The 23,395-nt window shown below is 46.2% G+C and overlaps 1 protein-coding gene across 3 annotated transcripts in view; it reads right to left on the reverse strand.

The window, feature by feature from the left end:
* Nucleotides 1-8,048: 8,048 nt before the first annotated feature.
* The window catches only part of syt3 (synaptotagmin III), a 71,892-nt gene continuing 56,545 nt past the window's right edge, over nucleotides 8,049-23,395 (reverse strand). For all 3 annotated transcript variants that reach the window (XM_069909871.1, XM_069909869.1, XM_069909870.1), the window contains 3 exons: nucleotides 15,608-15,737; nucleotides 13,970-14,092; nucleotides 8,049-13,098 (listed from right to left, as the gene is read on the reverse strand). In XM_069909871.1, coding sequence (XP_069765972.1) covers nucleotides 13,994-14,092; nucleotides 15,608-15,737 — 229 coding nt within the window. In that variant the 3' untranslated portion in view covers nucleotides 8,049-13,098; nucleotides 13,970-13,993. The remainder of the gene's footprint in view (nucleotides 13,099-13,969; nucleotides 14,093-15,607; nucleotides 15,738-23,395) is intronic.

Genomic DNA, 23,395 nt, shown 5'->3' on the forward strand with positions numbered 1-23,395 from the left:
GCTAGAATTTTGTGCGTTTTTTCTCTTAGTTCATAATATTTCTGTTTTGTCTTCATTATGTTCTTCTCCATCTTATATGTTTGTAGTGTTTCATATTTTATTTTTTTATCTGCCAATTCTCTTCTTTTAGTTGTATCTTCCTTCATTGCTAATTCTTTTTCTATATTTGCTATTTCTCTTTCCAACTGTTCTGTTTCCTGATTGTAGTCCTTCTTCATCTTAGTTACATAACTTATTATTTGCCCTCTGATGAACGCTTTCATTGCGTCCCATAGTATAAACTTATCTTTCACTGATTCCGTATTTATTTCAAAGTACATTTTAATTTGTTGTTCAATTAATTCTCTAAAATCCTGCCTTTTAAGTAGCATCGAGTTTAATCTCCATCTAAACATTCTTGGTGGGATGTCCTCTAACTCTATTGTCAATAACAGGGGGTGAGTGGTCCGATAATAGTCTAGCTTTATATTCCGTTTTCCTAACTCTCTTTTGCATGTGAGCTGATAACAGGAATAGGTCTATTCTTGAGTATGTTTTATGTCTGCCCGAATAATATGAATATTCCTTTTCCTTTGGGTGTTGTTTCCTCCATATATCCAAAAGTTGCATTTCTTGCATTGATTTAATTACAAATTTGGTTACTTTGTTCTTTCTATTAATTTTTTTTCCAGTTTTATCCATGTTTGAGTCTTCTTATTTTTGTCTTGCTGCTGGTCTTCTTCCTCTGGGTTGGTCATCTGTTGTTTCTTTGATTTCTTTTTACTCTCTTCTTTCTTGTTCTCGTTATTTTCTATGTTCTCCTCTTGCTGCTTTGTTGTTGTTGTCAATTTCAGCTGTGGAGATCGACTCCTCAGCTGGTCCCCCCTCCCGTCAGTGTTGCGCACTTTTGTTTGGCTCCGCGAGCCATTTTTGTAGTCCCGAGCTCGGGACTTCAACTGACCTGAGGGAGCGGGCTTCTCTCTCCACAGCGGGCCTCCTCGGACAGGTAAGGCCTTCACCTTCTTCCAACGTCTTTTCTTCTTCTCTTCTTCCCGTTGCTTTTGGCTTTTCTTTCTTCGCTGCCATTTTCTCCACACCTTTATTTTCACTTTATTTTAGTTTTTGTGTTTGTGCCTTTGTTTTTTCTCTGTTTTTTCAAAACTTTTCCGGAGAGGGCTGGAGTTCCCCGACCGGCCACTACTCCATCACGTGACTCCCAAGTACTAACTGCTCATGTTGAAACATTGACTACCTGTGTTCAGTCTGATAAAGAGGTACAGCCTGGAAATGGGCCCTTGGGACCACAGAGGCCATGCCAATCATCAATCACCCATTTTACGCTGGTGTTACTGCTTTTAAGTGAGACCTGACTTGGAGTACTGTGTACAGTTTTGGGCACCTTATTTGAGAAAAGACGTGCTGTTGTTGGAGAGGGTTCAGAGAAGATTTACTAGAATGATACCAGGAATGAAAGGATTAGTAAATGAGGAACATTTGTCGGCTCTTGGACTGTATTCGTTGGAGCACAGAAGGATGAGGGGGGACCTCGTAGAGACATTTTGAATGCTAAAAGGCCTGGACAGAGTAGATGTGGCAAGGATGTTTCCCATGGTAGGGGAGTTGAGGACAAGAGGGCACAACTTCAGGACAAAAGGGCGTCAATTTAAAATAAAGATGCGAAAAAATGTCTTTAGCCAGAGGGTCGTGAACCTGTGGAACTTGTTGCCACAGGCGGCTGTGGAAGTAAAATTATTGGGTGGATTTAAGGCAGACATTGACAGGTATTTGATCAGTCGGCATCAAGGGAGAAAGCCAGGGAGCGGGGCTGTGGAAGGATGGATTAGCTCATGATTAGAAAGGCGGACCAGACTTGATGGGCCAATGGGCCTACTTCTGCTCTTAAAACTTCTGATTTTTAAAAAATTCTTCCCATGTTCTCATCAAACTCTCCCCAGATTCTGCCCATTACCCATATGCAACGGGCAATTTACTGCAGGCAATTAATTCACTTACCTATGTGCCTTTGGGATGTGAGTAAAGCAGAGGCCCCAGGGGTGGGGGTTGGGGGAATCCACAGGGTCATAGGAAGAAGGTACAATCTCCACACAGACAACGCTGAAGGTTCTTACTGGACCCACTAATGCCTGTATTCCAACACTAGTCTGATTTCCTTGGAAGACGTAATTACTTGTTCAGTCAGATTTCAGAATTATTGTCAGAGCATATACATGACATCATATACATCCCTGAGATTCCTTTTCCTGTGGGCAAGACAGAATTACCACATATTGATTAAAAAAAACCTGTACACAACGTACACATGTAAACAAATAAAGAAATGTAGACAAACTAACTGTGCAATACAGTGAGAAATAAAAATCATTAAGGTGCAGCCAACCAGAGCCTTTTTCCCAGAGCAGGAATAGCAAACACCAGAGGACATATGTACAAAGATAAGGGAAGAAAGTTTAGGGGAAAAATCAGGGTTAAGTTATTTTACACAGAGAGTTGTGGGTACCTGGAATGCATTGCCAGGGATGATGGTGGAGGCTGGAACAATAGGGACTTTTAAGAGACTCTTAGACAGGCACATGGATGATAGGAAAGTAGAGGGTTATAAGGCAGGATTTTTTTAAGGTTTAAATTGGCCGGCACAACATTGTGGGTCAAAGGGCCTCTATTGTACTGTAGTGTTCTATATTCTATGTAAGGGGAAACCAGGAGAACACATCGAGGAGTGAGCAGTGGAGAGGGTAAGAAACTTCAAATTCCTGGGTGTCAACATCCCTGAAGATCTATCCTGGGGCCATCATGTCCATGAAATAATAAAGAAGGCTCACCAGTGGCTATATTTTGTTAGAAGTTTGAGGAGATTTGGTGCATCACCAAAGACTCTTGCAAATTTCTATAGGTGTGCCATGGAGAGCATTCTGACTGGTTGCATCATTTTCAGGTATGGAGGTGCCAGGAAAAGGCTCCAAAGGGTAGTGAACTCGGCCAGTGCCATCATGAGCATCAATCTTCACTCCATCAAGGACATCTGCAAGAGGCGGTGCCTCGACAAAGTGACCTCTATCCTCAAGGACCCTCACCACCCATGCCCTCTTCACGCTGCTACCATGAGGAAGGAGGTACAGGAGCGTGAAGACACATATCCAACTAACAAAAACAGCTTCTTTCCCTCCGCTATCAGATTTCTGAACAGAAAATGAACTATGGATGGACACTACTTGAGTTTTTCTCTTTTTATTTGCCAACTGTCCGTACATACAAAATTTTTTAATTGTATGGAATTGTCATTTGCAGTCATTTTTGCACCCTTGTTCTGCACATTACTGCTGCCACAAACTCTGCGAGGCGTGACCCTGTGGGTAAGGTCGAGTCCTGCATCTGCATCAGCCTCACTGCAGATGTGCAGGGTGGAGTGGTGCAGATGACCACAGGATTAAAGCATGGCTGCTCCACCACCAACCATGAGGTGGCCTGCATGACGGATAACAATCAGCGCAGGCTGTGTGATGATGGTTGCCCGGGTTTATCTGAGAATTGATCAGAATGGAAGCAGTTTCCACTGGCAACTGTCACCATAGGAACCACATCTCTGGTGAGATTCCAGGCAGCTCTTGGGAGTGGGAGGTAGCGGTGAAACTTGGACGAGAATGTCCCATTGCTGGACGAGCAGGGTTAACCCCTTGGGTGCACCTGCAGTAGAGTTACTCATTATAGGGTGTGTGGACCTGACTGGGGTTATATCACAATCAGAATTTATTGCCATGAAATTCGTTGTTTTGCGGCTGAATTATTGAACGTTACAGGTGCCATAAATTAGAATTCCGTAAATATGTGCGGTTGGCGTAGCGGTTGGCACAACGTCTTTACAGCACCAGTGATCGGGACCGGGGTTCGAACTCTGTGCTGTCTGTAAGATGCTTGTACATTCTCCCCATGTCTTCATGGGTTATCCCCAGGGGGTTCTGGTTTCCTCCCATTGTTCAAAACATACCCGGGGGGGGGGGGGGGGGGCGACGGCATGGACATGTGGGCCAAAATGGCCTATTACCATGCTGTATGTCTAAATTTAAATATTAAATTTAAAAATAATTAAATTGAAATACGCTATTTAAAAAAAAAGTCCAAAAAAAAGAGAGAGAAAAGTAAGGCAGTGCCTGTGGTTCATTGTCCATTCAGGAATCTGATAGGGGAGGGGTAGAAGCTGTCCTTGTGCTGCTGGGTGTTAGTCTTCAGGTTCCTGTACCTCCTTCCTGATAATAGCAGAGTGAAGAGGGAATGGACTGGGTGGTGGGGGTCTTTGAGGATAGAGGCTGCTTCCTTGTAGATGTCCTTGTGTGAGTGAATTCTGGTGTCCGTGATGTCATTGGCCAAATTAACAACCCTCTGTAGCCTTTTCCTGTTCTGTGCAATGGCACCTCCATCCAGAATGCTCTCCACAGTACACCTGTAGAAATTTATGAAAGTCTTTGGTGATGTACCAACTCTTCTCAAACTCTTCACCAAGTATAGCTGCTGGCGAGCCTTCTTCATGATTGCATCGACAGGATAGTTCTTCAGAGATGTTGACGCCCAGGAATTCATATGTATTCATAAAAGACTCATTATAGAGGGTCAGGAATAATCCTGAGGCAAGCACCAGTTTAGAAAATCTACGCTGATGATCAGTGACCACTTCCCGTTGTATTCTCCCACATTCTCATTGACATCCCCTCCCCTAGCTATTCAATGGGTGCTGGATGGTGCATGCAATCAATGGAATTAATCTCCCCCACTTTCCCCTAGGTTCCACCACTGTAGCAGCTGACTAACACAGTGATTTTCAACCATTTTTTCCCCATTCACATTAAGTAATCCCTTAATAACCACAGGGCACCGATGGTATCCTATGCCACAGGTGCTCTGTGGTTAGTAAGGGATTACTTAATGTGGTATATGAGTGGGAAAAAAAGATTGAGCACCACTGGACCATCACATCCATACACTGTGTTGGGACAAGGGAGGAAACAGGAGCACCCCGGAAACCCACGTAGTCACAGGGAGAATGTGCAAACTCCACATAGACAGTGCCATGGCTTCAAGGGGCTCTCTGGAGCTGGCAGGCACCAGCTGTGCCGGAGCTTCAACCTCAGGTTAAATGTATTTTTGAATCCTGCATGTTAATGGTTTTGTAAAATGGGCAATCTCTGACCTTAGCTCAGGCCATCACACCACCCTCCCCCCACCCCCCAACCACTACCAGCTCTCCATCATCTATAACTCCTGCTGCCTTAGATAAGCAGTCAATGCATCCCACCCCAGCCACACTCTTTTCACCACCATCCCCACCCCCCACCTCCAGTCAGGAAGAAGACGCAGACTAGATTCAAGGACAGTTTCTCTCCCGCTGTGATCAGACTCCTGAATGAACCTCTCATCTGTAAAATTACATTGCCTTTGCTCCACACCAACTGATCTCACTCTGTACTATGCTTGAGATATCCAACTGCTCTGCTTGCAAAACAACCTGTATCTTGGTGCCAGTGACAATGGACGAACTTGGAAGCAAACGAAGGGGAGAGAGGGCAGATAGGACTGGTGGGGGTCGAGGGGAGGATGAAGGAGAGACAGCTACAGGAGAGGTGGGAGCACAGAAGGTAGAATCTGGTCAGTGAGGAAGGTGAATGGTTGGGGGATGGGGTGGGGGGAGGAGGTGTAAGACAGATGGAACCAGAAAGGGAGGAAGCGGTGGGTGGATGGAACCAGGAGAGATGATCGTGAGATTGGAGGGGCTAAGCGGGAGAACCAGAAGTGTAAAAACACAATGGTGGAGAAGCTCAACAGTGTATATAAAAACATAAGAAATAGGAGCAGTGTAGGCCATTCAGCCCATCAAGCCTGCTCCACCATTCAATGAGATCATGGCTGATCTGATCTCCACCGACCTGCCTTTCCCCATATCCCTTCATTCCCCTAGTATGTAAATATCTATCCATCGTTGTCATAGATATATTTACTAAAGTAGCCTCCACTGCTGCAATGGGCAGGGAATTCCATTAATTCACCTCCCTCAGGGAAAAGCTGTTCCTCCTCATCTCCATCCTAAATCTGCTCCCCTGGACCTTGATGCTCCCTAGTTCTGGTCTCCCTCACCAATGGAAACAATTTACCTACCTCTATCTTATCATCAAGGTATCAAGCCAGAAATGTTGGTCATGTATCTCTAACTTTGCTATATAAAGTACACTGTTTGACCTCTCCAACCAGATGCCATTAATATCGACTTCTCCGGTTTCTGCTGACCTAATCTCCGTTCTCCCTCCCTTCCCCTTGTCTTCTTTCCCTTAGCTCTCCACCCCCCTTCCCTCTCCATTCACAGAGCTATCTCCTTCTCTCCCCACCCCCACTCCTCCTTACTGCTGTGCCCTCCTTCCCTTATCCACCTATTACCTTTGGGACCATGCTCCTTGAAGGGCTCAAGCCTGAAACATTGGTGATGTATCTTTATCTTTGCTACATAAAGTGTGCTGTTTGACTGCTGAGTTTCTCCAGCCCTGTGTTTATACTTCAAACAGGGTGTCCGCAGACTTTGGTGTTTTACTCCATAACCAGAGGTGTGTTGGAAAGAGAGGCAAGGAGAGGGGAGGTAAGCATGGATGCTGAGGTTTACCTGACAGGAAAATTTAACATTCATGCCATTGGGTTGTGAGAACCCATGTTGAAGTTGCAGAGGCTGTGATAGGCTGGAAACTGTGGTTGTTCAGGTGATACACCTAATTAGTACATGGCGAAGATCTGACTGAGGTCCCAGTTTCACTGCTCATTTGCCTGGGTCTGATCCTGCTCCTCCCTACGGTGGTGAGGCAGTCCTTCTCAGCTGCCCGTCCTGCCAGAAATCTGGGACAATCAAATAGACGTCAATCACCGCCAGTAGATCCATTTGTCACTCACACTCCATTGACTCCAAGACAGCAGCTACTGATTAAATCCAATCAGGGATTCGCTGCACTCACTGGGGCCATTTCAACCAGTTCTTTTTTTTATTTATGGGAGAAGCAGACAATCAAACCCAAAGACAAAGCAACCACTGGGCCATGCAGGGAGCCCTAACAATGTTTTATCCAGCATAAATTTGTTCCTTTAGCGACCAAGAGCACACATGAATAATTAACTTAATAATTACAAGCTGGCAGCTTTCAACTTCTGATGAAACAGGCCTGCTTCCAACAATTGCCCCAATTCGACCCAAAGACAGACCATGATGACCTTCAAGAAGTGCACGCATTTGCAGTCCCAGGTCAGAGCGCGGCCAATATCTGGAAACAGCCAGGGTTTCCTTTTTAACTGCACTCCAGAGAGGCCTGGTTCTGATGTTCACATATCTTCCTTGTCTTATGTTCCTCGTCCATCTCTACATACCTTATCAATTCTCCTTCGAGGTTGAAATCTTCGATCGAACCACCCTGTTACTTTCCACATTCCTATCTCTCCTAATTTAAATCCTCCCAGTCTGGGATGTGGGGGTGGAGTAAAAATCAGTGAGCTACCAGGAATAGCAGCAAAGAAATTTATATCACAGAGCAAGGCCATTCTTCCCATCACATTCATCCCGGCCAAGGAGTGAACCCCACCTCACAATCCAAGGTCCTGGAGATTTCAAGTTCTCATCGAGGCATCATTTAAACATCACTGCCTTCTACACCAAACACACACATTGGTTGAGTGAAAGATTTTTTAAAATCTAATCCATCCTGACATTTCCACCCATTAATGTAAAACTGTTACCTCTGGGAGCAGCCAAATGCAGCAGTATCTTAGAATGAAAAAGGTTTTCCTTCCAAATTTGGCATTTTTTTAAATCAAGGTGTTCATTCAGAACCCACCTGAAAGCAGAAAGCACTAAACTCAGCACAAACCTCTCCCTCACATCCCCCTCCTATTTTGCCCACTCCCCCTCCAGGGACCTTCAACGAGACTCAGCAGGGGCAATCTCCTCCTCGCACAGACCAGGAAGCTGAATCATTTCTGCAGGGTCTTGCCTCCACATACATAGATCCACGTGAATAAGAGAGACTCCAATGTAATTCACAGATATTTTATTTAACAGTTCAGCCACAGTGTGAGCGGAGTTAACACAACCAGTTCCAATAAAAGAAAAAAAAATTACATTTATTTCTTTTGCAATTATGGCTTTGAGTTTATGTGTATGTTTGTGTGTGTGTGAACTTTTAGACAAGCATATTTTGACATACACTGGAAAACATCCCACAAACAGTCACGAGGGATGGATTCGATTTACGAGATTGATTTTGACATTTTATTTTCTCCCCTGCTTCCCCTTTCTTTTGTCTCTCTCTCTCTCTCTCTGTGTGCTGGAGAGACAAGTGATTCTTTGCCATTACATGCTACTCGACAAGACAACACATGCAAAGATGGAGAAGGACAAACTTAGATTCCCGTCCTTGATCCAATCAGATGAATCTCACAGTGACAGAGTCCGAATAAAGATGGAAGTCCCGCCAGCTGGTGGCTTGGACTTCTGTCGCTAGGGCTGATGATTCCAGTCTACAGCAGGTGATGATGTGCCTCTCAATGCCCATCCACAAAGCCCCTCCACTGTATAGCATCCAATTATTCTGCAGGAGCCCAGACTTTAAATGCTGTGATTCCACAGTCAACATGCAACGACGACTCCAGACGTATCAAAGGCTCCTGATGTATTTATCTGTAGTCACTGCCAATAGCAACGTGGTCCATCATAGGGGCTGCAAGGTCCCAGAATTAACCTTGAAGGAATGATCAGATAAGCTGGTTCAGGAATGTAAAGTATTGGCAGAATACTGGAGGGACTGCCTTCTTCATCACAAGTTCCTTTACCGTAGGGAGCGAACAGGGTTTGGTACCTACCCAGAACTTAAGCAGGATCAGATTTGAACACAGCAGCTGCAGTGGTCAGTGACAGGCACACACACACACACACACAGATCTAGCGCTGGGTGTAACCATCCAGGAGGCAAGCTGAAAGAATCCCCTCTCCTCCAGCCCCATTCCCCCTTGCGGTCATTCTTTCTCCAGCCATAGGTCTGACATTTGCCCCAAGAGCTGCAATGGAGTCAGGATGTCCAATCAAACATTTCCTCCTGTGTTGAAATTAGGAACCGCACCATCACTCTTTCCCAGCACCACAAACCCAAGGGACCTCTTATGGCCATCTGTCTTCTTCGAGCTCTTCTCCAAGCAACTGCTCCCTGGCACCTGAGCCCATAGCTTCCCCTCAGTCTACAGATCATTGCTAATTTTCTTTTAATTGAACAATTTCCTGCAATCTGGGTGAGACCAGTGTTCATTGCCCATTCTTTATTGTCCTTGACAAGGTGAGCCACCTCCTGGAACTGCATGGGGCGAGGGTTGCTCCCACAGTGTTGTCGTGCGAAAGGGTTCCAGGAGAGACTCGGAGATGCTGAAGGACCAGCCCAGAATGACGTGCAGCCCGGGGAGGAACTTCCAGGGACTGGTGTTGTTGTGGGGCTGCTTCCCTTGTCCTTCTTGGCGGTTGATGTCACGGTTATGGAAGTATTGCTGTTTGTGTGAGCTTGCCGTGCACAAATTGCCAGCTGGTTTACATCAAATGTAAGTCATTGCTATAAAATGAGTGCTCTGAGACCATGAAAGATATGAGGTAAATGTGTCTTTTATGCTCTCCTGAAGGCCCAAGTGGACTTACCTCATCCTCTATCCTACTTTCTACACCAAGGTGGTCTTCTTTGGTTTCTTAATTAAAATCAGAGATAAAAAACAAGCCATAGGCATCCAGAGTTGACTAATTGTCATTGAACCATTGTGAACTCTTAAAAATTGAATTTGGATTGGTTCCACAGGTTAGAGAACAGAAGAAGTCATGTGCCCCCCCCCCCCCCCCAAGCCCACTCTTTCATTCTATGGGCTGGACCTGTAACTTGACTCCAACACCCGCCTGATTCCCGCTGTACATCAAATATGTCACTGACCAATAACCTGATCACAACAACACGGGAAGGATGGTCTGGAGAGGGGACAAAGGAGAAGCTGTGGTGAGCTCTCTTCATGGAAGGTTGAGAACCTGGGGGAGAGGATTTCATTGGGGGAAGGATCAGAACGGAGACAAGACACTCAAGAGTGTGGCATTCACTGCCTGGAAGGACAGTGAAGACAGAATCATCACATTTAAACAGTTGAGGGATGTACACTTGAAGAGGTGTGATGTGTGGAGCAGAAGACGCAGGCCTGGGAGATGGGCATAGGAAACCTTGTGATTAGCCCTGTCACAATGTTCTGACTGGCCTCCCGTGCCTTTCCGTCTCAACGTGGAATACACTCATGGACTGAGCATTCCCTGACCTCTGGGAAAGACAGCTCCAACAATTTTGTAAACCTGTTCCTTTCAAACCATTCATTATCTTCCTCCAGGTGGGACCGTTCAACCTGTTGAATCTATGCTATCATTCTCATGGCCATGACTGATTTTTATTTAACTTTGATTGCCTAACTCTTGCCTAATAAAAAAGCTGATTCTGGCAAATCTTGGTCACTGGGAGGGACACAGTGGGAGTTGCACAGTATTTTCCGATGATCCTTGGCAGCGATGGTCAGGGTATGCCCTGTCGATCTGGAAGTGTTGTCTCTCGATCTGATCGTATCCTTTAATCCCACCAATCAACAATCAAATCATCCCTCTCTCTTCCATATTTTCAAGGGAATGAGTATCTGGGCTTGCAGCCTGGCCGCATAATGAAATATGGATGTCTACAAACACTGTGGTTGTAGATCAGGTCCATATCTTTACCTCTTATGGATGTTGTGAGACCAGCTGAGTTCCTCCAGCATTTACTGTGTGATTTTATATAATTCAATCCATCCCATCTCAGTAGCAGCCAGCTTTATATGCTTCATATTCCCTCTGCCTTCTGATAATATTCCGTGATTACTCTACTTTTAGATCCCCCTCGCTCCCTCAGACATCCCAGCTTCTCGACGTTTAGCAAATGCTTTTACCTCTCTTCCTTATTGCCAGTTTGAGTGCTTGGCACACACTCTGAAACGGAGCCAAAGAAGGCTGCTCGTGCAAGACAGTGCTTGAATTGTGAAGCACCCACTTGCCCGACATAACAGGCCCTTACCTTCAGGAGAACATTAAGTGCGAGCAGGATTGGCGGGTCCACTGACCTGTCTTAGCTGCCCTAATCTGACCTCAACAGTTTTGTAACCAATCCCCATTATCCTCGATAAAGCATATAATCTTGCGGTTCTGAACCATGAATCTGCACCGCATACCCTGAGGCATCCACTGCTTTCTCGGGGAAAGATTCCTAGCCTCCACATCTCAGTCCTGAACAACCAACTCCTTACAACCAGGGAGCAACTCATCCTTGAGCTGGTGTCCTGCGCACCCCATCAGCATCAATAGGCATGAGTTCCGGCCACAGAGGACAGTTTGTGGACAGAACTATGTCATACCCTTAACACTGCTGATCAGAGAATAAAGTGCTCCATTGACACTAGGGTTCTACTCTGTATGTACTGCCCTAGAATGATAGCACACCAGAGGCAGCCATCCATCGTCTACACTGCTGAGGAGCTGAAGTTTAGAGTAGCTACTGGTGCAAGACCTCAATGCACAACGTCCTGTCTCTGAGCCAAACGCATCCCTACCTGAACCAGGACTGACCTGTCGGTACGTGACTGCATGGTTTGTCTCCTGATCAAGGGACCAGGTGTGGGATTGAACTGTGGGAAGGAATTCCCACGAGACGAAGTGATAGACATTGGATGATTCAAAACATCATTCCTCAACCAAACAACTGGCAGAACAGAACCAAGGAGCTCCTCGTATTTTCATGTCTCCGTGGATGAGGCGAGAGGGGAGGGAGAATTCTTTATCCTGTTAAATGGCAGCAGTCGATGTCAGTGACGAGCCAGGATACTGCGATGATTGGCACGAGAACATATAGTCCGTTTGAGAGTGCAAGAAAGATGTCCACAGTCCAGGTGAAAGAGACAGAAAATGGACCCTTAACATTGGTCCCTTCCAAGCAATTGTTCATGAAAATCAATAACCTACCACCAAGCCCCCCACCACCCCCCTCCCCCACCCCATGGATGGGAGATGCAGAGTGCAATACTACTTACAACAGGTAATTCACCTGGGATCTGGTTCTGAAATCAGCTGGGCACCCCATGAAATGTCTGCATTCCTCCAAAGGCTCTCACAAACAAACCAAGGGAGCTTTGTCAGGATGGGTGGGAAACCTCTTCACCACCATGCAGAGCCAGTGCTCATTTTAACCTGTCTGGTTCGGTGAGAATCACATGGGACAGGGCGGTTTGCTGTTGTTACACATCTGGCCCTTGTCTTGAAATGAAAGTGTAAATTGGCTGGACATTCCTGTGAAACCAGTGACTTAAGCAATCCTGCCAGTTTACTGGGGAATGGTACAAGTTCGATCTGCATCATCCCCAGTTCCTCCCACATCCAGACCCCAACCCTGGTGTAACAGTAGGCACAAGTCTACCTTGATGCTCTGACGAGGCTTGACTCATTGAAAACACTGTCTGCTCATGAAAGGTTCCTCTGAATTTGGATTTGAGAAGCCAAATCTAGAGGCCATCTCCCTTGCCATGCAGCAGATGGGAGTTTTCAGGAAAAGTTGGGAAGAGGAGAAAGGGGAGTCAAGGTAAGGGGGGGAGGCAAGTTCCCTGCTCACATATGATGCACCCAAGGCACACATCCACAACATGGAGAAACATGCTTTTGAAATGACACTTCTCTTTTGCGATGAAGAATTGCCTCTGTGGACGCATCTCTCTGAACCTTCCTTCTGCTTGCCTCTGGCTCTGCTGCCTCTCGAGAGTCATCTGTGGAAGGGTCGCCCTGTGGACCGAGAGCCCTCCCAAATGGCAGACCACGGGCAAACCGACGAGACGCTCCGTTATCCACTTCCCCCTTCCTTGCTCTCGGCCAAGCCGTTGCTTTCTCAACGGTTTGGAGGGAAGGAGGTTCAGTTCCTCTTTTCCATTCTCCCTCTCTCTCTTTCGTGGTGAAGGAATTACAAATTGAAGAAATGAAAAAAATAGCACTGCTGGCTTCTCGTGTCCCTGTGAGAGAGGGAGAAAAAGACAGAGGAGGTGTTGAAGATAATTCGATGCTACATGAAACACTTTGGTATCTCTTTCCCTTCCCACATCTGTCGAGTCTCCCTGACATTCTCTCCACCTTTTGTTCCTTTCAATCTCCCACTGATACTGCTTTTCATTGTCTCGCACGATATCTCTCAGCACACCCTTCCATACTTTTGATGATTTCTCGGCCTCTCACGAATCAACACACAAATAATGGAACTTTCTGAGCTCCACTGAATTCCACACATTCGTGTGGTTCCACACTGTTCGCTCTCCTACCTCCTCTGCTGCCCAGACTCACTGTCCTCACTTTCTTCTGACTCCATATCCTAACCACGGTAGCCGTTGTAGAGCCAGTGGCCCGGGATTCGAACCCGGCACTGTCCGTGGGGAACTTGTGTGCTCTCCCCGTGTCTGCGTGGGTTTCCTCCCACCTTCCAGGGACGTACGGGGTTTGTAGGTTCATTGGTGTATTGGGAGTTAATTGTGTGGTGGGAATATGGAATGAGCTACTAGCTGAAGTGGTGAATGTGAATTCTCTTTTACCGTTTAAGAATTTGGGTACCCACATCAACACTATCTATCCCCCTCATAATTTTAAATACCTCTATCAAATCCACCCCCCCCCCCCAACTTTCTATGCTCCAAGGAATAAAGACCAAATCTGCTCAATCTTTCTTTATAATCTAGACCTGCTGAGCTTCTCTGGCATTCTCTGTTTCTTTTGTTTCTCCGATATACACGTGCGCACAATCCCTGGTCCCTGGGTCAGAACCAGATATGCGGTGGGTTGTGTTTTTATTGACCCTCCCCCCCCCCACTTTGCAGGAGACCATGGTGTACTCACATTTTACCATGTGAACTGGGCTTCTCAGACTGAGTGAGGACTTTCCACCACAATGGTGACCGGCTTGGTAGTACCTGCACCAGTGGCGAAACTCTTTGTCATGTAGCTGTTCATCACCTTTTCCTAATGAGAAAAAAGGGAAAAGAGCAGTGAAGGAATTTAACGGGATGGAGAGTCAGTTGACCGGAAATAACTAATACTTCTGTTTCACTGACTCACTAACTTTGTAGAACATACCTTGTCCAACGCTCTCCCTGTGAATGCCATGAGCAACGTTCATACATCAGCAAAGCTTCCTAACCATGCACTTAAATCCAAGCCAACTACAAATATCAAAGGGCCCAGTCATTGGATCCAATGTCATTTGAATTCCATGGACTTTTCAAAGTCTCCGGTGGGACCTTGATTCAAACATCCAGCTTCTTAACTTTTAGAAGGCCAATCATCCAAGACTTGAAGCCTTCTTTGGGAACAAGTGACTGATCGTTGACACACAACATCTCCTCACTTTTCAGGAAGGCACAACAGTGACTGTACTACCTGAGAAGACTGAAACGGGCAAGGCTACCAACCACCATTATGTCAACCTTCTGGCCAGCTGCATCACAGTGTGGTACAGTTGCTACAGAGAAATGGATTGGAGGGCCATCCACAGGTCCATCAGAGTGGCAGAGAGGATCACTGGAGTTGCCCTCCCACCCTTCAACGTGATCTTCCGGGATCATTGTCTGAAGAAGGCACGCAAAATCATTAGGATCCTTTCAACCCTAGCATCTTTCAGCTACTCCTGTCGGAGGAAGAGATACAGGAGGATCAGAGCCAGCCCCACCAGGCGGAGGGACAGCTTCTTCCCACGAGCAGTGAGAATGTGGAAAAACCAAAGGAACTGCTCACACTAACCCTCCGAGATTCTCATATTCACAAAACAATATTTATTGATTTGTATATATGAATACTGCATATGTATTATTTGTCTGTGTGTGTGTGCTATGTCTGGTTGTGTGTCTGTACGTTTTTGCACTGAGGACCAGAGAACGCAGTTTCATCAGGTTATACTTGTGTAATCAGGTGACAATAAATTTGACTTGACTTGCTACTAAAACCACCCACCCACTTGAGGAACATGTGTGCTATGTAACTTGATCAAATTTGTCACTGCAGTGACATCAGGACACAAGATGATGAAGGGCATTGATTAACTGGATAGCCAGGCTAAAATGGTTGCCACACAAGAGGACACGGGTATAAGGTGCTGGGGAGAAGGTACAGAGCAGATGTCATGGTAAGATTTTCTACGCTGAGAGTGGTGAGGGTGTGGAATGTTAAAAATACATTGGACCCTATCTTGGGTTGATCCTTTGATAAAGTATGTAGGAGTCTCTACTGTCTGGGTGAAGGCATTTTTTTCCCTATCTCAATGAAGATCTTCTGTACCTCCTGGTTGCTGGAGTGACATTCCCAGTACTGTCTGTTAATAGAACAATTGTGTTCCTCTCATTATCTCTTTGAACTCTTTTACATCGCTGCACTATGGCAGGATGATTTCCCTGGATAGCATGCAAAATAAAGATTTTCATTATCTTGGCACTGTTCAGCAACTGTGGGTTTGTGTCATGGTTTGCCATTTCGGATTCTCACCTCAATCAGCTGGTGCCATTGCTCGATGGGTTTGCGTGGATTGGCCAGCATTTCGTTCCAGTGCTCCCGACCCGGCCCGTCAGTGGCGTTCCCGACACGGCACATCCCTATCACCTCGTTGTGTCCAATGCTGCGGGCAGAACAGGCGGACGATGAGATTCAGCAGGAGCTTCCTCTGGACATGAGGAGGTGGAAGCAGTTCAACAGCAAGTCACCAGGTGAATGGCCTTGGACCTTTGCTCGTACCCATTTCCCTCAAGCTGTAGAACCCCGATAATGTGAGCTGCACTATCAGAGTCTGACCGTTCACTCTGAGCGGTGGATAAGCAACACACACGACAGGGCAGTAAGTCTAGTTCTCTGCCATCCATCAAGTCACCTGATTCAAAGGGAGTGTCCTTCTGTTTGCTTTTAGACTCTGGAATCAATCTCACTCCAGTAAAATCATGTTATCTTTGCTCCAATTGATCTCTCTCTTCACTCTGTCTTACTTGTACTATGGGATGTAAAATTCAACTTACTTTCACTACTAACAGTAACATTACTTTCCATTCACCTGGTGTCTGGTTCCCATGTCCCCGTTCTACACACCAAACCTCTGGTCTCCATGTCATTGTTCTACACTCCGAACCCCTAGTCCCCACGTCCCTGTTCTACACCCTGAATCCCTGGTCCCCATGTCTGTTCTACACACCAAACCCCTGGTCCCATGCACCCATTCTACACATCAAACCCCTGGTCCCCATGTCATTGTTCTACACACCAAACCTCTGGTCCCCATGTCCCTGTTCTACACACCAAACCTCTGGTCCCCATGTCCATTCTACACACCGAACCCCTGGTCCCAAGTCCCCATTCTACACACCGAATCCCTGGTCCCCATGTCCCTGTTCTACACACTGAACCCCTGGTCCCCGTGTCCCCATTCTACACACCAAACCCTTGGTCCTCATGTCCCTGTTCTATGCACTGAACCCTTGGTTCCATGTCCTTCCAAAAATATTTCATTATCCTCCATGCTCTTTGGAACATGCAATGAGTATGTGGGAAATAGAAGTGGCCCCTCTTGACCACTCCGCCAGACTCTATGGCCAGGGCTGACCTACCCCAGGGCCAACTCCCTTCAGTGTCAGTTCCCCATAGTCCTCGATTCTCTGATCCTTTGAAAACATGTTTCCTCCTCATTAACACTCCCCACCCCGACACCTGCCTCCAAGGTAGAGAAGGACAGAAGCTCTCTATCCCCACATAGCTGAAATGTCCAGAGACACGTGACAGGGAGCTTTTAATTGCCCTCTTGAATGTCTCTCACCTGTAATGTTGCTCTTTGTCATGTTTAAGAGGCTGTGAGATAGATGTGGATGTGCGGTAGACAGAGGGACATAGACCATGGGTTGGCAGGAGACATTTGGCGTTGTGTCCAGCACAGACATTGTGGGCTAAAAGGTCTGTTCCATGCTGTGATGTCCTACAGGGTGTTGAAAGGCATGGACGTAGAAAAGCTGTTTCCCACGGTGAGAGAGCCAAGGTAGGACAAGGGGGCACAATGATTGAAAGGCAGGGCATCAAAGGTTATGGGGAGAAAGCTGGGCAGTGGGGTTGAGTGGGAAAATGGATTAAATGGCGGGGCAGGCTTGATGGGCTCAATAGCTTATTTCTACTCCAATGCCTTATGGTTAACGACTGCTTGCCAATTGTAAGTGGCACAATTATCACAGTGTTCGGGATTCAAATCCCGTGCTGTTTGTAAGGAGTTTGTATGTTCTCCCCGTGTCTGCGTGGGTTTTTCCCCAGGGGCTCCAGTTTCCTCCCACCCTTCAAAACGTAATTTAAACAAAATTTAAATTACTGTTGGCTTTCCCAGTGATGCCTGCATCCCATGAATGGGAAAATCATAGCTTTCCCATTGATTAAGCAATAAAACTTCTAGTTAGGGTTCAGTTTAAACACACTGATATAATATTTCCTGACAATGAAAGGCAGTGGAGCCAACATCAGAATCAGAATTTATTGTCACGAACGAGTCATGAAATGCGGTGTTTTGCAAGCATTCACATTATAACCATCTTACAACGTTAATATAAAAATTAAAATAATAAAATTAATAATAGGGCAGAAAAAGTAAGGCAGTATCTTTAATTCATTGATTATTCAGGAATCTGATGGCAGCCGGGAAGAAGCTGTCCTTGTGCTGTTGAGTGCTCGTCTTTCTACTAAACTACAGCTTAGTCTACTTGGTTGTCAAATAGATTAGAATGGAAACAGAGAAGTGAGCAGGAATTTATGGCAATTTCTGGCTTAATAATTGTTCACAGACTTAAAAAAAATAAACCTTGCTCCATCCGCTTTGCCAGAGAGCTATGTAATTCATACACTCCTTTGATATTACATGCTGTTTGATTGCTGGTTATCCATTGAGAGTTTGTGGCCCTATTAACTCATTTCAAGAGAAGTTTCCTCAATCCAAGAAATACTTTACAGAGACAGGCTAGGGAAAGTCTGAACTTGGTAATGACTGCTAATCAAGTTAACCCAGCTTTAAAATTCAATTGAGATGACCAAAATTGAATTGCCTGGCATTACTCTGGAGTGTCTGTGTCTATAACTTGTGCATAATATTGTCTGTAATATAATAGTGTGTGTAATGTGTGAAATAAGCAAGTGGGATCACTTCCTGTGGTGACTAATAGGTTATACACACTCGGTGTCATGGGGTTGCCATGTACTGTATGATATGTGGACTTCTGGAATCCAGAGTTCAAGCAAACAGCAGGCCTCAAGCAACTGGCTAGAAAAAAATTTGGAAAATAAAGACGTAAAAAATACAGGTTTAAAATTGGGACGCCTCACTATTAGTTCGCCAATACACACCGTACACAATCTCAAGCAACTGGAAAATGTGCTTATCCTGCATCTACCGATCCTCATAGGTTCCAGATACCTGGGGTTTTACTGCATTACCGTATTTCCCCAGGTCCCTGAGGACATTATTCTAATCACACCACCTCACACTTTAATCTCATTCCACACCAGGTTTCCCGGCAAGCTGTTCTCCTCTCATTCCCATCAGCTCCTCCAGACTCTAAAACTCACCTATGCACTGACGAATTAACCACCGACCCGCACGTCTTTGGGACATGAGAGGGAACCAGAGCACCCGTGGGGGCGGGGGGGGACAACGGACAGCAGTGGAGGTTGGGATTGAACCCAGGACTCTGATTCAGCTTCAATCTTGCCACTTTCTTCTAAATGTGCCATCACTAAGGCCACCCACTTCCATCTCTGTAACACTGGCCTGACACAACTCACTAATCACCAAAACGTTCCTCTCTGGTTAGACCCTCCATTCGAACCATTGAACTTTCTTTCTTTCTTTGGCTTGGCTTCGCAGACGAAGATTTATGGAGGGGTATGTCCACGTCTGCTGCAGGCTCGTTGGTGACTGACAAGTCGATGCGGGACAGGCAGGCACGGTTGCAGCGGTTGCAAGGGAAAATTGGTGGGTTGGGGTTGGGTGTTGGGTTTTTCTTCCTTTGTCTTTTGTCAGTGAGGTGGGCTCTGCGGTCTTCTTCAAAGGAGGTTGCTGCCCGCCGAACTGTGAGGCGCCAAGATGCACGGTTGGAGGCGATATCAGCCCACTGGCAGTGGTCAATGTGGCAGGCACCAAGAGATTTCTTTAAGCAGTCCTTGTACCTCTTCTTTGGTGCACCTCTGTCTGATGGCCAGTGGAGAGCTCGCCATAGAACACGATCTTGGGAAGGCGATGGTCCTCCATTCTGGAGACGTGACCCACCCAGCGCAGTTGGGTCTTCAGCAGCATGGATTCGATGCTTGCGGACTCTGCCAGCTCGAGTACTTCGATGTTGGTGATGAAGTCATTCCAATGAATATTGAGGACACGTCTCCTGAAACCCTCTGGGATCATCTGAAAATGGCCATACTGCAATCCACTAAAGAGGTACTGGGCTTCTCTTCCAGGAAAAACAAGGACTGATTTGATGAAAACAACCAGGAAATCCAGGAGCTGCTGGCAAAGAAGCCATCTGCCCACCAGGCTCACCTTGCAAAGCCTTCCTGGCCAGAGAAAAAACGAGTCTTCCGTCGCACATGCAGCCACCTTCAGCGCAAACTCCGGGAGATCCAAAATGAGTGGTGGACTAGCCTCGCCAAACGAACCCAGCTTAGCGCCGACATTGTCGAATTCAGGGGTTTTTATGAGACACTAAAGGCTGTGTACGGCCCCTCACCCCAAGTCCAAAGCCCTCTGCGGAGCTCAGACTGCGAAGTCCTCCTCAGCGACAAGATCAACATCCTCAATCGATGGTCAGAACACTTCCAATCTCTTCAGTGCCAACCGCTCAGTCCAAGAATCCGTCCTGCTCCAGCTCCCTCAACAGCCCTTGAGTCTTGAGCTGGATGAGGTCCTTACCCGGGAAGAGACATATAAGGCAATTGAACAACTGAAAAGTGGCAAAGCAGCAGGTATGGATGGAATCCCCCCCCAGAGATCTGGAAGGCTGACGGCAAAACTCTGCATACCAAACTGCATGAGTTTTTCATGCTCTGCTGGGACCAAGGAAAGCTGCCTCAGGACCTTCGTGATGCCATCATCATCACCCTGTACAAAAACAAAGGTGAGAAATCAGACTGCTCAAACTACAGGGGAATCACGCTGCTCTCCATTGTAGGCAAAATCTTTGCTAGGATTCTCCTTAATAGACCTAGTGTCGCCGAAAATGTCCCCCAGAATCACAGTGTGGCTTTCCCGCAAACAGAGGAACTACTGACATGGTCTTTGCCCTCAGACAGCTCCAAGAAAAGTGCAGAGAACAAAACAAAGGACTCCACATCACCTTTGTTGACCTCACCAAAGCCTTTGACACCGTGAGCAGGAAAGGGCTTTGGCAAATACTAGAGCGCCTCAAATGCCCCCCCAAGTTCCTCAACATGGTTATCCAACTGCACGAAAACCAAGAAGGTTGGGTCAGATACAGCAATGAGCTCTCCGAACCCTTCTCCATTGACAACGGCGTGAAGCACCATTGAACATTACAGCACAGAAAACAGGCCATTCAATATGTGCCAAGCTATTATTCTGCCTAGTCCCACTGACCTGTGCCAAGTCCATAGCCCTCCATACCCCTCCCATCCATGTACTTATCCAAATTTTTCTTAACTGTTAAAATTGATCCCACATTCATCACTTCAGCTGGCAGCTCATTCCACATTCCCACCACTCTCTGTGTGAAGACTTTCCACCTAAAGTTCCCCCTAAACTTTTCCCCTTTCACCCATAACCCATATCCTCTGGTTTGTATTTCACTTACCCTCAGTGGAAAAAGCCTACCTGCATTTACTTTGTCTACGCCCCACATAAATTTTTTTAAATTTAGATAGACAACACGGTAACACGCCATTTAGGCCTACGAGTCCTTGACACCCATTGTGCACCCAATTAACCTACACCCCCCCCCCCAGTACATTTTGAATTGTGGGAGGAAACCGCAGCCCCTGGGGAAAACCCACGCAGACACATAGAGAACGTACTAACTTCTTACTAACATCGTGGGATTCGAACCCCGGTCCTGATTGCTAGTGCTGTAAAGGTATTGTACTAACAGTTAAGCCAACCATGCGGCCCGAATACCTCTATCAAGTCTCCCCTCATTCTTCTACATTCCAGGGAATAAAGTCCCAAGCTGCTTAACCTTTCCCTGTAACTCAATTTCTGAACACTCTCGGCAGCATCCTAGTAAATCTTTTCTCCGCTCTTTCTATCTTATTGGTCTTTCCTGTAGTTGGGTGACCAAAACTGCACACAATACTCCAAATATGGCCTCACCAATGTCTTATACAACTTGACCATAACATCCCAACTCCTGTACTCAATTCTTTGATTAATGAAGGCCAATTTGCCAAAAGCTCTCTTTACAACCCTAACTACCTGTGACGCCACTTTCAGGGAATTGCATATCTGTATTCCCAGATCCCTCTGTTCCACTGTGCCCATTGTCATGGCATCCAAATCTATCTGCCCCACATATGAGCTTGCTTCCAAATCCAAATCTGTGTTCCCCGAGCTACACTGGCTCCCAGGAAAGCAACACTTTGATTGTCAAGGGCTTCGCCCAGTCTCTCCATTCCAACCCAGGTTAAATGTTCCAAGATTTCCGTGCCCTTTCCGCCCCGGATCTCTTGCTCAGGGTTTAATTGCTCCACAAGTGTTGGCTACATTTGCTGAGCTCAAGTTCCTTCCCATCCATTTCCCTCCAGCTTAAACTCTTTATGACCTAGTTTCAACTTCTTTGACAGACATTTCCTTGGAACATCGGTTAGCGTAGTGATTAGCATAACGCGAATGCAATGCTAGTGACCAGGTTCGAATCTGGTGCTGTCTGAAAGGAGCTTGTAAGTTATCCTCATGTCTGGGTTTTCTCCAGCGCTAAGGTTTCCTCCCAGGTTCCAAAGATGTATGGGGTAATAGGTTAATTGGTCACGTGGGTATAATTGGGTTGCGAGGCCTCATGAGTGCTGTATCTCCAATAAAAATGAAAAGTGATATGTTTTCCATATCCATGTTGGCTTTGGCTGCCAAACAAATGGTTGGCACTGTGGAGTAGCTGGTACAGACGATGCTTTATAGCTCCAGTTAAGTCTCAAAAACTCTCATAAACTTCTACGGGTGTACCACAGAGAGCATTCTGGCTGGTCACATCACTGTCTGGTACAGAGGTGCATTCAGGAATCAGATGGCGGAGGGAAGGAACCTGTCCTTGTGCCACTGAGTGCTCGTCTTCAGGCTCCTTCCTGATGGTAGCAGAGTGAAGAGGGCATGTAGTGGGACATTGATGGGAATAATATATTCTCATGAAACCCAATGTTGGGTCACTCAGTGAGATAGCATCAACTCAATGGACCCAATCACTTCCTTCCATGCTCCATGAACCCGTGACTCCTGGAAGCATATTGGAAAATATCCCACTAAGCCCATCATTTTCCCATCTCATTTATGTTTTGTTAAAAATAATACAGTCTGCTCAAAACATGGGATAAAACACTGTGACAGAAGTCAACAGATGAGTCCATCTTCAAGACCAGGACTGCCGATAGTGTATATCATGGCTAATGTGATTTATGGTGTGAAAAATAAAAAAATTAAAAAAAAAAAAAAAAAAAAAAAAAAAAAAAAAAAAGACCAGGACTGCCCTTTAAACCAAGATTGAGAAGTGTAATCTCCACCTTCAATTCAGATCTGCCCCAGCTCGTGATGCACAGGGAGAGGGTGCAGCACCTGTCCCCACAACTAATTTTGGTAAAACGCTCACTGGCCCAAATACCTTCAGAAGCCTGGATACTTGTGAACCGCGGAACGACAATATAACTGCACAGCACACGCCCATGAATGCTGATGTGGTGCATGTCAGGATCAGCTGTTTTGCTTGGGAGAGATGGGCCAGGAATGGAGGGGGTGATTACCAAGCAGCCGTTATGTAAAAAACTCTTCGATGGAGACAGTTGCAAAGAGAACTCCCCCGACTTCCCACCGCTCGTCTTATCCCGAGGATTTATTGGAAGAAATTCAAGTCCTGGATGCTACTCAGCACAAACGCCCTCAGGAAACAAGAAGATAGCATTCAACTGCGTATATCAATAACTCAATCCCTGTGAGATTGGTGAGCAACTCCCACTGACACACTGCTGCATTGATAATGATTAAAATACTTCATATTTAAAAGCAATCAGACCTTAGTTGCTTCAATCTCACCCCCTCCGCCATTCCCAAGAGGG

The sequence above is a fragment of the Narcine bancroftii genome, chromosome 13, assembly GCF_036971445.1.
Source record: "Narcine bancroftii isolate sNarBan1 chromosome 13, sNarBan1.hap1, whole genome shotgun sequence".
Classification (NCBI taxonomy): domain Eukaryota; kingdom Metazoa; phylum Chordata; class Chondrichthyes; order Torpediniformes; family Narcinidae; genus Narcine; species Narcine bancroftii.